At 39.5% G+C, this 13,858-nt stretch overlaps 1 protein-coding gene across 3 annotated transcripts; it reads right to left on the bottom strand.

The window, feature by feature from the left end:
* Positions 1-1,183: 1,183 nt before the first annotated feature.
* Positions 1,184-13,767, bottom strand: LOC108982898 (anoctamin-like protein At1g73020). Of its 3 annotated transcripts, none has more exons than XM_018954373.2 (17): positions 13,263-13,748; positions 12,904-13,096; positions 6,692-6,761; positions 6,419-6,534; positions 5,903-6,029; positions 5,717-5,817; positions 5,527-5,618; positions 5,302-5,406; positions 4,921-5,190; positions 3,545-3,677; positions 3,335-3,448; positions 3,170-3,237; positions 2,924-3,054; positions 2,424-2,506; positions 2,232-2,339; positions 1,744-1,902; positions 1,184-1,619 (listed from the first exon to the last, which is right to left on the bottom strand). In XM_018954373.2, exons 2-17 carry the CDS (start codon positions 13,075-13,077, stop codon positions 1,488-1,490), a joined length of 1,983 nt encoding a protein of 660 aa, XP_018809918.1. In that variant the 5' UTR covers positions 13,078-13,096; positions 13,263-13,748; the 3' UTR covers positions 1,184-1,487. The 3 variants fall into 3 exon arrangements, 2 of the variants coding, with proteins under 2 accessions (XP_018809918.1, XP_018809917.1); XM_018954372.2 differs by having other exon boundaries at positions 12,904-13,103; positions 13,263-13,707; XR_001994777.2 differs by lacking the exon at positions 1,184-1,619 and having other exon boundaries at positions 1,795-1,902; positions 2,232-2,326; positions 12,904-13,103; positions 13,263-13,767.
* Positions 13,768-13,858: the final 91 nt, after the last annotated feature.

The raw sequence follows: 13,858 nt of genomic DNA on the forward strand, positions 1-13,858 counted from the left end.
ATATTCACAACCCAGTTAGTTTGTTTTATAGTTGGATTGAAGCTTGCTATTGATACGTGATGTCATAGTGTTGAAGCAATTTTGGATCCATAAAGTACTTTCTACTTGTACTAAAACCTTGTTTAAGTTATCTCAGATAAGGCTTCTGAATAATTTTACATAGATGTGTTTAAGTTATATCCCTCGTTAGAAATGATTTTGATCGATCGAAAGTGGTTTCTACATCTCTATGATAGTCTCAGAAAGTCCCATGAATGGGACTTTCTGACGTTCATATATGAGCAATTTGGTCACCCCAACAAAAAGGAAAACCATGCTATTATACAGAGACAAATATCCCAAACCAAAATAGAACTTTTTTTTTTTTTGGAGGTTGGAATTCGGTTAATACCGAAATGAATATGTTTGCCGTTATTACATAAAAAAACGCCATCATTTTGCTGCATGAATCCATCACATAAAAAAGATGTTTCCTTAAAGACCAAGCGGAAGGAAAAGAGGAGACCAAGAACGCAAGTTCACATGGCAAAGACGGCAATTAATGTTACTCCATGGTCGTTTTTTTTTTTTTTTTTAGAGGACGACATTCCAATTTTATCGAAACCCTCACTTATAGTATAAGAAAACCGTGTAAACAAACCGGATACCTGAGAGTTACATATAAACAAAACATCCAAACCCAGATATCAAAATAAATCCAAACCATATTATGAACATCCTAGCGGAATAAAACTATTACCTACTTCAAACATAAGGCAAGCCCCATCTATCTGTCCGAACCAGTCCTCGAAAACGTCCATGTCCAAAGTTATCTCCAAAAAACTCCACAGAACGTCCCTTGGTTCCTTAGCCAAAAAATCAGATACCATTTCTCTAAACACGTTACTCCATGGTCCAAGCCCACATGATGTACTGTTTAATCGAACGAAAAATGAACTCTTTTTGTGCTGGTTTGAGGTCGCTGAAATTGGCATTCGAAATTGGATGGTTGTAGTTTCTGGTAATCATTCGAGTATGGTTCATAAAAGAGAAGAAAATTTTGAGCACCATGGGAGAAATTGCATGCAAAATCTGACCCTGAAAATGACTAGATAAATGCAAACATTGATATACCTTTCTCACCTTTTCTTACAATGCTGTACTACCTAATTGTACAAAATTTCACTAATTACCTTTATCCCTCAAAAATCAAGCCGGTTACGTACATTGCAGCAATCCCAATGTACCACAATCTTTAGAACCACTATAATAAAAATGGGTAAAGTGAAATACATAGTAAGGCTGTGCCATTCACCGTAGAAGAACACTCGCAGTACTAAAATGAGTTGACCCAAATGCAGAAGAATCCTCTACTGATAAACCACCAATGCTGGGAATTCAAAACTCTGATCAGCTCCGAAGAACTATTCCAGACTAAACCTCTGGTTCGTTTTGTTCTTCTGTGCCAAAAAGGTAGGAGTGACGCACTAGAAAAAGGTCCAGGTCACTCACCTCTCTCCCTCTCTTACAACGGCAAAAACCTTTTTGCCAACAGAAATGGTTCTCAAGAGCTGTTTCGAACACATATCCTGTGCCCGTGTGGCATTCTTCACCCGACTGTCTCTTACCCAAGCAGGTTCCTGCCAGAAACAAAGTTCATACTCTTTGATCTCTCATATAAACCCAAAAATGTTATTTCAACTGACAAATATTCCAATCTTACGAAGAAAAGTGGAAAGAAGATTCTTTACAGAAGAGAATCACCTCAGGGACAAAGCGGGAGACTCCAAACTTGATCAACAGGAGGATATGTTCCATGACCAGAATTGCTGCAAGTCCAGGCTCTATGCTCCAATTCCCCTCCTGATCATATAACCACACTAGAAGTGCACAGTTTGTGCAGATCGACAACACTATCAGGAACTGAAATATGAAGAGATCCTGAATCAGTAGGGCATCAGTACAAAAGTAGATAGGACACCGGTGATTTCTTAGCTTGCATAAAATGGACAAAACGAGGAAGTTTGGGGAATAATGGACGTATGAAACAATGATTTATGCATTCTGAATTTAAAGATATTTATATAAAAAGTTATGAATGTTGATGTTAGAACCCAACAGTCTTATATCCTGATGTTCATGCCCAGTTTGTGCTTTCCCAAGTCTTCTGAATGAAGAAGGGGCAAGGGGAGGTTTTTTTTATCCAAAAGCATGTAAACTAAAATACTTTTCTTGTTCAAGGATTTAAGTACCTGGAAAATGTTTAGCCAAGCTCCAATTGTAGTGGCAGCACGAGGGACAGGCCTTTTAAACATGGTAAGCAGCTTTAATGCATCAGTTTTGATTTCTGTAATGTTGTTCTGCGTTGCATACTTTACTAAGAACCAAAACCAACTTAAAAAGGGAAAAAATGGTGTGGGTACCACTAAAAAAGCATTATATACCAAAGCAGCAAAGGCAAATGTGAGAGGGAATGCACAAGCAAACATCATGATCATTCCAAACTGCAATGCCAACTCCAAAAAATCTGCAGGTGGATTTTGAGTTTAATCAGTCAAAGAAATGGACAATCTCTAAAATCTCATGGTTGTTTAAAAGAAAAAACAAGAAAATGAACCTATACAGTTCTAATTTCCAAGTGTACCAACCACACAAGTTATTCTGTTAACATCAAATCAACAAGCCAGCATTATCATTGAGAAAATTAAGGAAAAAGAAAAGGAAAGACCCAAAATATCCAGCACATGAAGTAAATGTTTCATCAACCCTATCCAGTTTGGCAACCTAACTCAATTCAGACTCCTCTCTATAAAAGTAATGTTCTTTTTACAAATATATTATCATCTTTCTAATATTTTGAAAACAAAATAATTTGCTTCGAATTCCATTTGACTCCAAATGCACTATAATCTTGTCTACAGTTATATATGAATGAAAATATTACCATCGAACAGGCCATCCTCAAGCTCCTCACCAATGCTTGCTGAATAAGAAGATTTCATGTACTCTTTCTCTACCCTAGTAGTGAACTGAATCTTTCTTGTTGACGATCCTTTTTCACGTTTCTTCTTGTCTCTTGATACAAGAAGGATGCATCAGCCCATGTTCAGGTAACGTGCAAAGAAGGTAAAATTAAGCGTTAACCAAAAATGCAAGGGACCAACAGATGACACATACAGAAGAAACTTACCGAACTCTGTATTTTTTGTAGCTGTACTTAAGATAGGGTAAAGTATTTTCCAACAAATTTTCAAACACCTGTATAACATTTACAAATCAAGAGCATATACAGGGCCCAGAAGTAGCAAAATAAAATTCAAAAGAAGAAAAAAAGAAAAAGAAAAATCTGTTTCACCTGAGACACAAGGAGACGCTGAATCAAGACTTGACGAAGAGTCAAAAAATTGCGGTGCAAGAGGGCATGATAGAAAATTCCAATATATGACTGCATGAAGTAAAGACCAAAGACCTGCAAGAGCAATTAAGGTCTTGAACTGCACGAAATAAATATCCTCACAAGGGACAGTAAAAGCCTGAGGGGACCTGTTAAAATTCTAGTCAATACCTTGTAGACCAAGCTGTCAGCCCTTTTTTCTGTGGTTTCATTGTTTTCATGCTTAATGAGCTTGACCGATATCTTACCACACACCCTTGTAAAATGCTGAATGGAAAGAATATAAAAGGCTGTCAGCCCAAACCTGAAAAAAAGAAACAGAAGATAGTGTCATCTTCATGCAACTAATGCATGAAGTAAGATCTTCATGCTATTAATACAACACAAAAAAGTGGAAAAAAAATGTTTACTATGAAAAGTTGGGGAAAATCACTGGTTAGGATTTATACATCCACTCCCTTCATGTGGAGAGCCTAAACCTAGATTGAAATGATTTGACAAAGATATTTGAAGAGAACTTGATGGCAACTTATAAATTATAATAATCTGCATTTACATGAAAAGGAATTGACCGATGGCTACTGTTTTGGACCTTACCCTGACAAACCTTCTAAATCTTTGTCTTTCTTTTATAACGGGAGGTTGTAAAACACCTAGCTCTTTTCCTCATCTATCAATTTACTAAGTTATGCACTAGAGCAATATGATCTAGAAGTTGATCCTGGGCAAGTGGTTTAATCTACTATGACATAGCCACAAGGTGCTCAACGGACCCTTTTGACCTTAGGAAACCTTTTCTGGTCTTGAAATTGATGTATTTTTTTGGTGCATCTCAACATGTTTTATTTATTTATTTTTTATAAGAACGATAGTTTTATTAATATGAATGAAATAGGTAATGCCCATGTACACAGGAAGTATACAAAAGAAACACCTAAATACATTCTAAGAAGCAGAAAACGACAACAATCTCGGTATATTTTATATTTCAATCATAAAATTATAAACGTTATTACTTTATGTCTTACATTGAACATTTTACTTATTACTCTATTAATCAGAATTTACTCTATTTCAAATCACACAATCAGTTCATTGGTCTGTACTAAACTAAGAGACATTCCAGTATTTATATTTCGCCATTGGAAGGCCTTTTCTATTAATTTTAAAAGAAGAAAGAAAGATATTATTTATTCTATCGGTTTATTGAAATACCCTACGAAATAGAAACAATCTTAGAATTGTATAGATGCACTTATATTTGTCAACCAAAGGAAGCTTCATAGAGGTGGTTTGTGGTAGCATCATCATCTTACATGGATATGGAAAAGTTGAGACATGAAAATGATCGTACTGACTTATTAAAATGAGTTGATGCGGTCTTAAATTCAGATAAACACACAATGAAGGTATGAGAGAGCTAATCTACTAGATATGGCCATGGGGGTAAGGACTAGAAGAAAACTAAGGTGCCAAGAGAACAATCGAAATAATTCCTTTCAATAAGTTGAAAAAAAATCATACATGCAAAGGACCAAGATTCTTACTTCATAATATCAGACCCGATAACCTCGTAAAGATGAGCATAGGCCAACTCAAATGGCAACTGAAGGCATATAATACTCAAGATGAATATAGAATCATTTCTGAATCTCATAAGATATCCAAACCACTCATTTTTTTGATACACTTCTTTCTCGTTTGTTTTATCAGTCCCCCATTTTCTTAATAGTTCCCCCGGTGACTGTAGGGAAGTCCACTCCATGCCTAGAAGTTTATATCCCGGGTCAACAGCAACTGAATAACTAATCTGCCATCTACAAAGTGAAACCCAAACAGAATGAAAGGAAGGGCACCAACATATAATTGACCAAACAAAAAGAAAATACAGGAATGTGAACCTAATAATCAATGTGCAGTTGACCAACCTGGCTAATAGGGCAGAGTTTTTTCGTTTCCAGAACTGGGAAAAGATTACAGCCCATAATATTATGCCTACGAAGAAAACAGGAAGCACCAATAACCGCAACGACCTGAAAAAAGACATTTAAGCAAGCACTTTATTTATTTAAAAGCAATATTTTACCACATTCCAAACTAGAATAAAATTAACACCCTGCCGGGGCATTAAGAGGTAGAGTATCCAACTTTACCCAAAATCAATTAGCTGTAAAGCGATAGCAAACGCAGCTGGGAAGAGCATCCATTGCGTATACATTCCAAGGAAAGCAAAGTAAATTGCAATCTACACAGTATTAATACCTCTTTGGAAGTTAGCAAAATCATATAAAAATAACTGGAAAAAGAAGAAGAAGAAGAAACTAATACTGCAGTTACACTTACCTTTGTCCCAAAATATGAATAAATTTCATCGATTGGCTGGTTCGTAAGGTTCCACCAGTGCAGCGCCCAACTTTTAAGGAGGTTCTTCCTCTTTAGTTCATCTATAAACCAAAAGTCATCTCAGTATCTTACTTTGGAATTAAGGTGAGATCAGTAAGCACATGATTTGGTGATAAGCTAACATACCATGCAAAGGAAAGACTTGTTTTACAAAATGCTCTGATTCCAATTTCTGAACTATATTTTCACCAGGTTTCCAATGGTACTCATTTCCTTCAAATTTCAATGCTATAGTTGACGGGCTCTTGTTCACCTGCAAAGTTCAGTAAGTATGTCGGCTCACTGAGACAAAACCAATGACAACTAATAAAACTGAAGTACAAAGACAAACATTGATGATGGTTGATTGAGATGTAAGAAATACTCAAATTGATAGGATTTTAAAAGAAAATAGAGTGATTTTTTTTTAAAAAAAAAAGACCTTTTTGGTGAAATCAATTGCCTCCACATATTAAAATCATACCTGCCTATTCATCGACACAAAAATTTATGAATTTTTTTTATGGACACTTTTTTTGCAATCTCAATCGCCTCCACATTAAACTCATATCTGCCTATTTGTAGAGGGAAAAAATCTATGAATCTAAGCGGTAAGAAAAGATCACGAGAATACGATAAATTGGTATATATACAATGACTCACAATCCCATATATCAAGTGATGGTAGCAATGAAAACGCTCACACCAGCTGAACAATGAACCATCAGGCTGTCTCACAAAAGCTTCAACCTCCTCCCATTCAAATTGTAAATCCATCCCTGAAACATAGTAAGTAAATACATTCTCTCTACTAGAAAATAAAAACTGCACATTTTTTCAAAAAAAAAAAAGGTGAAAGAATATAAATACTTATAAAAGAAGACAAGCAGAAACATGCCAAATGAGACGAGAAAATAGAAACTGCATGATAATTACCAATATGAGTCCTTTTCCTTAACTGTAACTCGGCAGCAGCCCTCCCCAAAGTCTCCAAAGGTGCTGCCAGCTGAAATAAAGGTCGCTAAAATCAGCATCTCAAATTAGAAAGAGATCAACTTAATTTACTTCAGGCCAGCCAGAAGGAGGATACAGTAAAATAATGTAAAAGGAAAGAATGTCCAATTGTGTGAAATTTCTCTACTCGGCAAGAAGCCATAAAATACAAATTTTTTTTTTTATTCTTACCCAAGGTTTTCTCTCCATACACTTTGCCATTAGTTTCTTTTTTCTTTTTTTCTTCTTCGTCTTTGTTTCCCTCCTTTTGATTCCGATGGTGGTTACGGGTGTTTGACAGTGCATTCTAAGGCAACATTGTTTGACGTGTCAAGAGACGGTAGGTACGTGCATCTTATAGAGAAGGGATGGAAAGTTGTAAAAAATATGAGCTTGGGGCTAGGGACAGTACGATGGTTCTCCAAAGCCTTGGAGGAGTGTCTAAAGGTTTTGGGAAAGGGTTTCTATACTGCCCATTGGGATGGGGACATGGGTTATATTGCACAACGCTGCACCAACTCCAGGGGAGAATACATGGCGTTGGTGGAGTTTTTTTTTGGTGGGGGGGGATGCCGGAGTTTCATCTTTATACCAAGGGACAAAGGCAGAGTGGGTTGGAGAAACTTGTGGTGGCGTTGAAGGAAGCTAGAAGTGTTGGAGGTTCCGTGCGGCTATTACCACCAGTGAAGACGTTGCAAATTTCAAACCTCTGATCGTACAGGGAGGTTCTCCAAGGGAGCGGAGAGATGGAGAGGCCTCGAGACGTGAAGTGTGCAGCAACAACAGGTCTGTCGAGGTCAGGTGGAGCCACTTTTATGGGTGGTGCTTAGTTACGGGAAGGGGGTAGGAGAGACATTGCTGGGCTGAAAGAGGAAAATTTGCTGCAAATTTTGTTTAATTTGGAGATTCAGCTGGGAGAGCTGGAGAAGGACCTAGGCGGAAGTTGGCCCATCGATGGGTGGGGCTGTGCCACCATTCCTGGTGAGGACTCTGGCAACCTTGCTAGAGGTTGTCGTTCCTCCGGTGGAGGCTACGACTCCGGCAATAACTTCAATAGTGCATTGCGCCCTGAGAACGTGGAATAATGACGTCGTATTTGCCCCAAATGCATCGGAACCTGCACAGAAAGGTGCGATGGTGGTCGCCGACACATCTACGACGTCAAAATAGGGGATTAACTCACTGGTGATTGAGAACACACTCATTGGGGCCATTCCCACGTGTGGGTTGTTTCAAGATACAACTGTGGTAACTGCACAGACCTCTTCACTGGTTGTCAATGACCCCCCAGGCATAACTCAGGTAGTGGTTGGAGAAGTCTTTGCTGGGCAGAAGTAGACAACAGTTGATGGAGAACTCTTGGCTGGGCAGACGTAGACGCAGTTAGCACAATTGGCACCTGGAGAAGTCTTTATTCTAAACAGTAGTGTCCTAGCACCATTAACTTAAATGGAATCTGGAGAAGCGGGCCTTGACAAGAAAAAAGAGGAGCTTCCTTGAAGGGGCCAAAAGAGTTGGATATGCAGCTGGTTATCTGTGAAGGGGAGTGCATCGATGGGGGAGATGTTGAACCTATACGCATGCTCCCTCCTAGTCCCAACTCAGAGCGGTTTATTTCGGATTGGTTGTTCAAAAAAGTGAAGGAGATTCAAGCTTTCGTTGGGGTGTCTTGTATAAGCTTTGAAGAGTAGTTCAGGGTTCTTCTTGTGGCCATTGAAGATGGTAGATCGAAGTCCGCCACAAAGAGAGATAGGGAACTTTTTTTTTTTTTTTTTTTTTTTTAAAAGGAGGGCGGAACCTCCGAATACTATATAGAACCCCTCACTTTTGGCGGAGGAAAACCATCATACACCATTCAAAAAGTAAAAACTATCTGTTCCTGCCTACACTTTCCAAGCCTATACAGTATTCCAAAAAACTAGCCAGAAAACTATACGATGACTATCACTTGCTTCTAACGTAAGCTGTACCCAGTATATCCAATCTCACTAAGCCTCTTGTCAACCTTGGGAGCTGCGACCATTCCAAGCAGGTTAAGGACTGGCCCAATGCCCCTCGCCTCGCCAGTGAATCTGCCACTTGGTTTCCTTCTCTGTATTGGTGTGTTATGGAGAAATCAAACTCCTGTAATAGACTCTGTAATTGATCCCAGTAATCCCAAAGGTACCATACCGTACATTTGTTTGTGAGGAACCAGTTTACTACCACTGCTAAATCACACTCTATGTCTATAGTCAAGTGTCCGAGATGCTTACAGAGTTTAAGGCTCTATATATTATGAAGTGAAGGAGGGGAGTGGCGGAAGGGATAGAATGAAAGGGAGGGGTCTTACCATTGTCCATGAAACCTAAGATCCTCTCTTGGAATGTGCAGGAGCTTAATGATCGCAATAAGCGCCTTCGCATAAAATCTTTATTGTGAATGTGGAAGGCTGATGTGGTGTGTTTTCAAGAAACAAAATTGAAGGTCATCGATAGAAGACTTATTCGCAGCTTGTGGGGGTGTTCGTATGTGGGTTGGTCTTACTTGGCTTCGGTAGGAGCGTCTGGTGGTGTCCTCTTAATGTGGGATAAAAGAGTGGTGGAGGCGGTATAGGAGTGTGTTGGGATTTTTTCGGTTGCTAGTCTATTTAAAAATGCAGTATATGGGTGGGAGTGCGCTTATGTAGGCATTTATGGGTTAAATTTGGAAAGAGAGAGGAGAAGGCTTTGGGAGGAGTTTGCGGGCTTATATTGTTTATGGGACGTGCCCTGGTGTATGGGTGGGGAATTTTCGCACCTCAATAGCCATGGAGGAGTTCTCCGAGTTGATGTTTGATTTGGACCTTATGGATCTTCCCCTTGTTGGGGGCGAGTTCACATGGTCCAATAGTGGAGATTGGATAGATTTCTTGTTTTTCCTTATTGTGAAGCCCACTTTCCAAAGCTGTGTCAGAAGAGGCTAGCCCAGGTTTGCCCGAATCATTTTCCTATTTTGTTATATTGTGGTGGCATTCATAGGGGCCGCCAGTATTTCAAGTTTGAAAATATGTGGTTAGTAGTAGACGGTTTTGCTAAGAAAGTTCGTTCCTGGTGGTCTTCTTATCAGTTCACGGGTACCTCTAGCTTCATTCTTGCAAGTAAGCTTAAAGCTTTAAAGCAAGATTTAAGGAGGTGGAACTTGGAAATTTTTGGCTCTTCCATAGAGTGGCCAATTCACATAGGCGCAACAACACTATTGAGACACTCAAGACAGGTAACCAAGTTCTCTTTTCCCCCTGAATTAGAGAACCATATTGTGAATTATTATGAGAACTTGCTCATGGAGCCAACTTGTTGGTGGCCGAAGCTCGATAATTTGCCTTTTGAGTCTATTGATATTCAGAGTGCGAGCTGGTTGGAAAGACCTTTTGAAGAATACGAGGTGCATAAGGTCATTAGCAGTATGGCTAAAGACAAAGCGCCTGGGCCGGATGGGTTTTCAATGGGTTTCTTCCAACATTGTTGGGAGATTGTGAAATGTGATGTTATGCAGGTCTTTCTTGAATTCCATGCCTTCCAAAAGTTTGAGAAGTGCCTCAATGCGACATTCATAGCCCTCATACCGAAGAAACATGGGGGCGATGGAAGCCGAGGATTTCCACCCTATAAGCCTAGTGAGTGGGGTTTATAAAATTATTTCAAAGGTTCTTGCTAACCGGTTAAGTTTGGTAATGGAGCAAATTATTTCAAAACCTCAAAATACCTTTGTTCGGAGGAGGCAGATACTTGATTCAGTTCTTATTGCCAATAAGTGCTTGGATCATAGGTTGAAGGAGGGCACACTAGGCATTCTATGTAAGCTTGATATGGAGAAAGCATATGATCATGTAAATTTGGATTTCCTCCTTTACTTACTTGGGAGGTGTGACTTTGGTGATAGGCGGATTTCATGGATTCGACATTGTATAACTACTGCTCACTTCTCAGTGTTAGTTAATGGTACCCCTGTGGGTTTCTTTAATAGTTATCACGGATTGCGGCAAGGGGAACCATTGTCTCCATTCTTTTCGTTATTGTTATGGAGGCACTTGGCCAAATGGTGAAGGCAGCTTTTGAGGGTGGTTGTTTAGCTGGATTTTCGGTGGATAATGATACTAATGGCTCTATCATGATCTCACATTTTATTCTTCTGTGAAGCGGAGTTGGGCCAAATTCAAGCTCTACGAGCACTCTTGTTGTGCTTCGAAGCCGTGTCAGGGCTTAAGGTAAACCTTGGTAAATCTGAGATGGTGGCAGTGGGTGTGGTGCCTCGATCAGTAGTCTAGCAGATCTCTTGGAGTGTAAAATGTCTTCTCTGCCTATGAAATATGTTGGCCTCCCTTTGGGAGTGACTTTCAAAGTTAGAGCTATTTGAGAAGGAGTTATTGAGAAAGTGGAGAAAAGGTTGGTTGGGTGGAAAACGGTTGTATATGGGGTGGGGGGCAGCTCACACTAATCACAAGCACTTTATCTAATCTCCCGACCTATTTCTTATCTCTATTTCTGCTACCTGCAGCGGTGGCGAATAAGATTGAGAAGTTATTTCAGAATTTCCTGTGGGATGGTCTGGGGGAGGAAAACAAATTCCATCTTGTTAATTGGAATAAAGTTTGCTCCCCAATCTCAAGTGGAGGATTGGGTGTGTGCAATTTGAGCACCTTCAATAAAGCGTTATTGGGGAAATGGCTATGGACGTATCACTTGGAGGGGGAGTCATTGTGGAAAGAAGTTATTAACTCTAGACACGGAGGTGCTTGGGGTGGTTGGTGTACTAATGTAATTGGGGGGGGGGGGGGTATTGTGGAGATATATTGGGAGGGGGGGGCTGGCAGTGTTTTGAAAACAATATCCGTTTTGTGGTTGGACAGGGCACTAGAATATGGTTTTGGCAGGATGTTCAGTGTGGACAGCACTCTTTGGAGAGGGCCTTCCCAGCTCTCTATAGTATTGCGGCTAATAGGGAGGCTTCGATGGCATATTTGTTTGTATTTGCCCATGGCTCTCATAAGTGAAATATCATATTCACTTGGGATAACCATGATTGGGAATTGTCTACCGTTTTAGAAATTTTCAACATGATATACTCCTCAAGAAGTATAACGGCACAGGGTGATAGGATACAATGGAGGTCCAGTGGCAGCAAGGAGTTCACAGTTAAGACATATTATAAAATATTGGCTTCACAAGGTAATGTATATTTCCCGTGGAAAAGCATTTGGAGTTCTCATGTACCTTCCAAAGTGGCTTTCTTTGTGTGGACTGCCGCCTTTGGGAATATTCTAACCACGAACAACTTAAGGAAAGAGAGGTCTCATTGTGATGGATTGGTGTTATTTGTGCAAAAAAATGGAGAATCAATGGACCATCTATTATTGCATTGTGGGGTGACAAAAGAGCTGTGGAATGAGATATTTAGTATGAGTGGATGTTGCTTGGGTTCCTGCTTGCTTGCTGGAAGGGTATCCAAGGGTGTCCCCAGGTGGCAACAATATGGAAGCTAATCCCATCGTACATTATGTGGTGTATTTGGACGGAAATGAATGCGCGGTGCTTTGAAGATAGGGAGCAAACAATGGCAGAGCTTCATAATTTTTTTCTACATACTTTACTCCTATGGTTTTCAGCCATTGTGCTTAATGGAAACAATGTGCATAATTTCTTATCTCTAATTTAGCATTTTTTGAATGTATTTAGGCGTTTTCTTCTGTATACTCCCTGTGTACATGAGTTATGCCTATTTTCATTCATATCAATGAAACTTACTTCTTACTTATAAAAAAAAAAGCAAAAAAAAGAAGCCATAAATGCCTAAAGTAAAGACTCCAAACAACATTTATCTGCTTCCCTCTTAGGTTAAAGAAATATGTGGAAGATTCTTTTCATCAACGCCACTGCAAGTAACGCTTAACTATTACGTCAGCAAGACACGAACGTGTAAATGAGTATATCCAAATAATTTTTCTTCCTAATTAGCCAAAACACGACCCAAAAACTGAAAATTCTTCAAAAGTTGAAACTCCGTCATAAGATTCAATAACATGACGCAATGTAAAGGCATGAGTCGGCACATGGCATAAGAAAGATGAATTAAAGAGTGAATCGACTTGACGAGGAATATAATTGTAGGGGGGCTATGAAGACAATTAAAAACCAAACCTTGATAAACTCATCAGCAATGCCTTGGACTCTCTCAACAATCAAACCCGCTTTTCTGAACTCATCAACAAGAACCCCCACGCAATCACAATCCTCGTTTTCTTCGTTTGCACTCCTCTTCGGAACCACTACCCCGATCTCAAAAGCAGTTTGTTCCTCCTCGTGCCCGTTCATTTCAAATGCCAGTCACCCACTTCACCCTCGAACCACACCAAAAAAATAAAAAAAAATAAAAACAAGAAAACAAACAACAAGTCTTCTTCTACAACAAATAGTTCAAAGGGTCACCGATTATGGTCACCAATGGTGCTTAAATCGAGTAAAGATGTAATCTTTCTCGTCGAATTAAATCAACTTACCAAAAGGGCTCAGATCTTCTGGGATCAAATGTAGATTTAACCAACCAATGACATGGTATTTCAGACGAAATAACTCATGGGTAGGTCTCTGTGTTTAGGATCCAAAAGTTCGCAGCAACCTAACGGACGAATTTCTGACGATACGGCTATTTAGGTTATTGACAAGATGACTGCAGTTACTCATACAGAGAGCGAGATAGAGAAAACAGGTGTCTGAGTAATCGAGAATGAGGGAAGAGCTGTTGCGAGGAAGAGACGAAAAGGGAGACAAGGGAAGAAAGCGTGCGCGTGGGTTATGGGTTTGGCGGTTTGTTTTGCATTTTCGGAAGGTATAATAATCGTTTGAATGGAGTCACTGGATACGACTGCCTAGGCATCATCATCGGTATCCGTACAAAATCAAAATGGCAAATTGACTCTCTATATATTATTATTCCATTCCCCCTTCTACTTCTATGTAATTTGCAAGATTTCGGTTAAAAGTAGAGCAATCAATCAAAGCACAACACAGAGAGGGAATTATGCGGTGAGTGATAAACACCATTAATTTTGTTTTGTTTGGCATCGGGTTCTTTGTGCCAAGAGTCCAGCCATTA

The sequence above is a fragment of the Juglans regia genome, chromosome 7, assembly GCF_001411555.2.
Source record: "Juglans regia cultivar Chandler chromosome 7, Walnut 2.0, whole genome shotgun sequence".
NCBI classification, from domain to species: Eukaryota; Viridiplantae; Streptophyta; class Magnoliopsida; order Fagales; family Juglandaceae; genus Juglans; species Juglans regia.

Coding starts and splice junctions, on each gene's coding strand:
- LOC108982898 (XM_018954373.2), bottom strand. CDS start 13,077: ATGAACGGGCACGAGGAGGAACAAACTGCTTTTGAGATCGGGGTAGTG. Junction 6,762..12,903: donor TTGCTGATGAGTTTATCAAG/GTTTGGTTTTTA, acceptor CCTTTATTTCAG/CTGGCAGCACCTTTGGAGAC. Junction 5,191..5,301: donor AACTCTGCCCTATTAGCCAG/GTTGGTCAACTG, acceptor TTCACTTTGTAG/ATGGCAGATTAGTTATTCAG.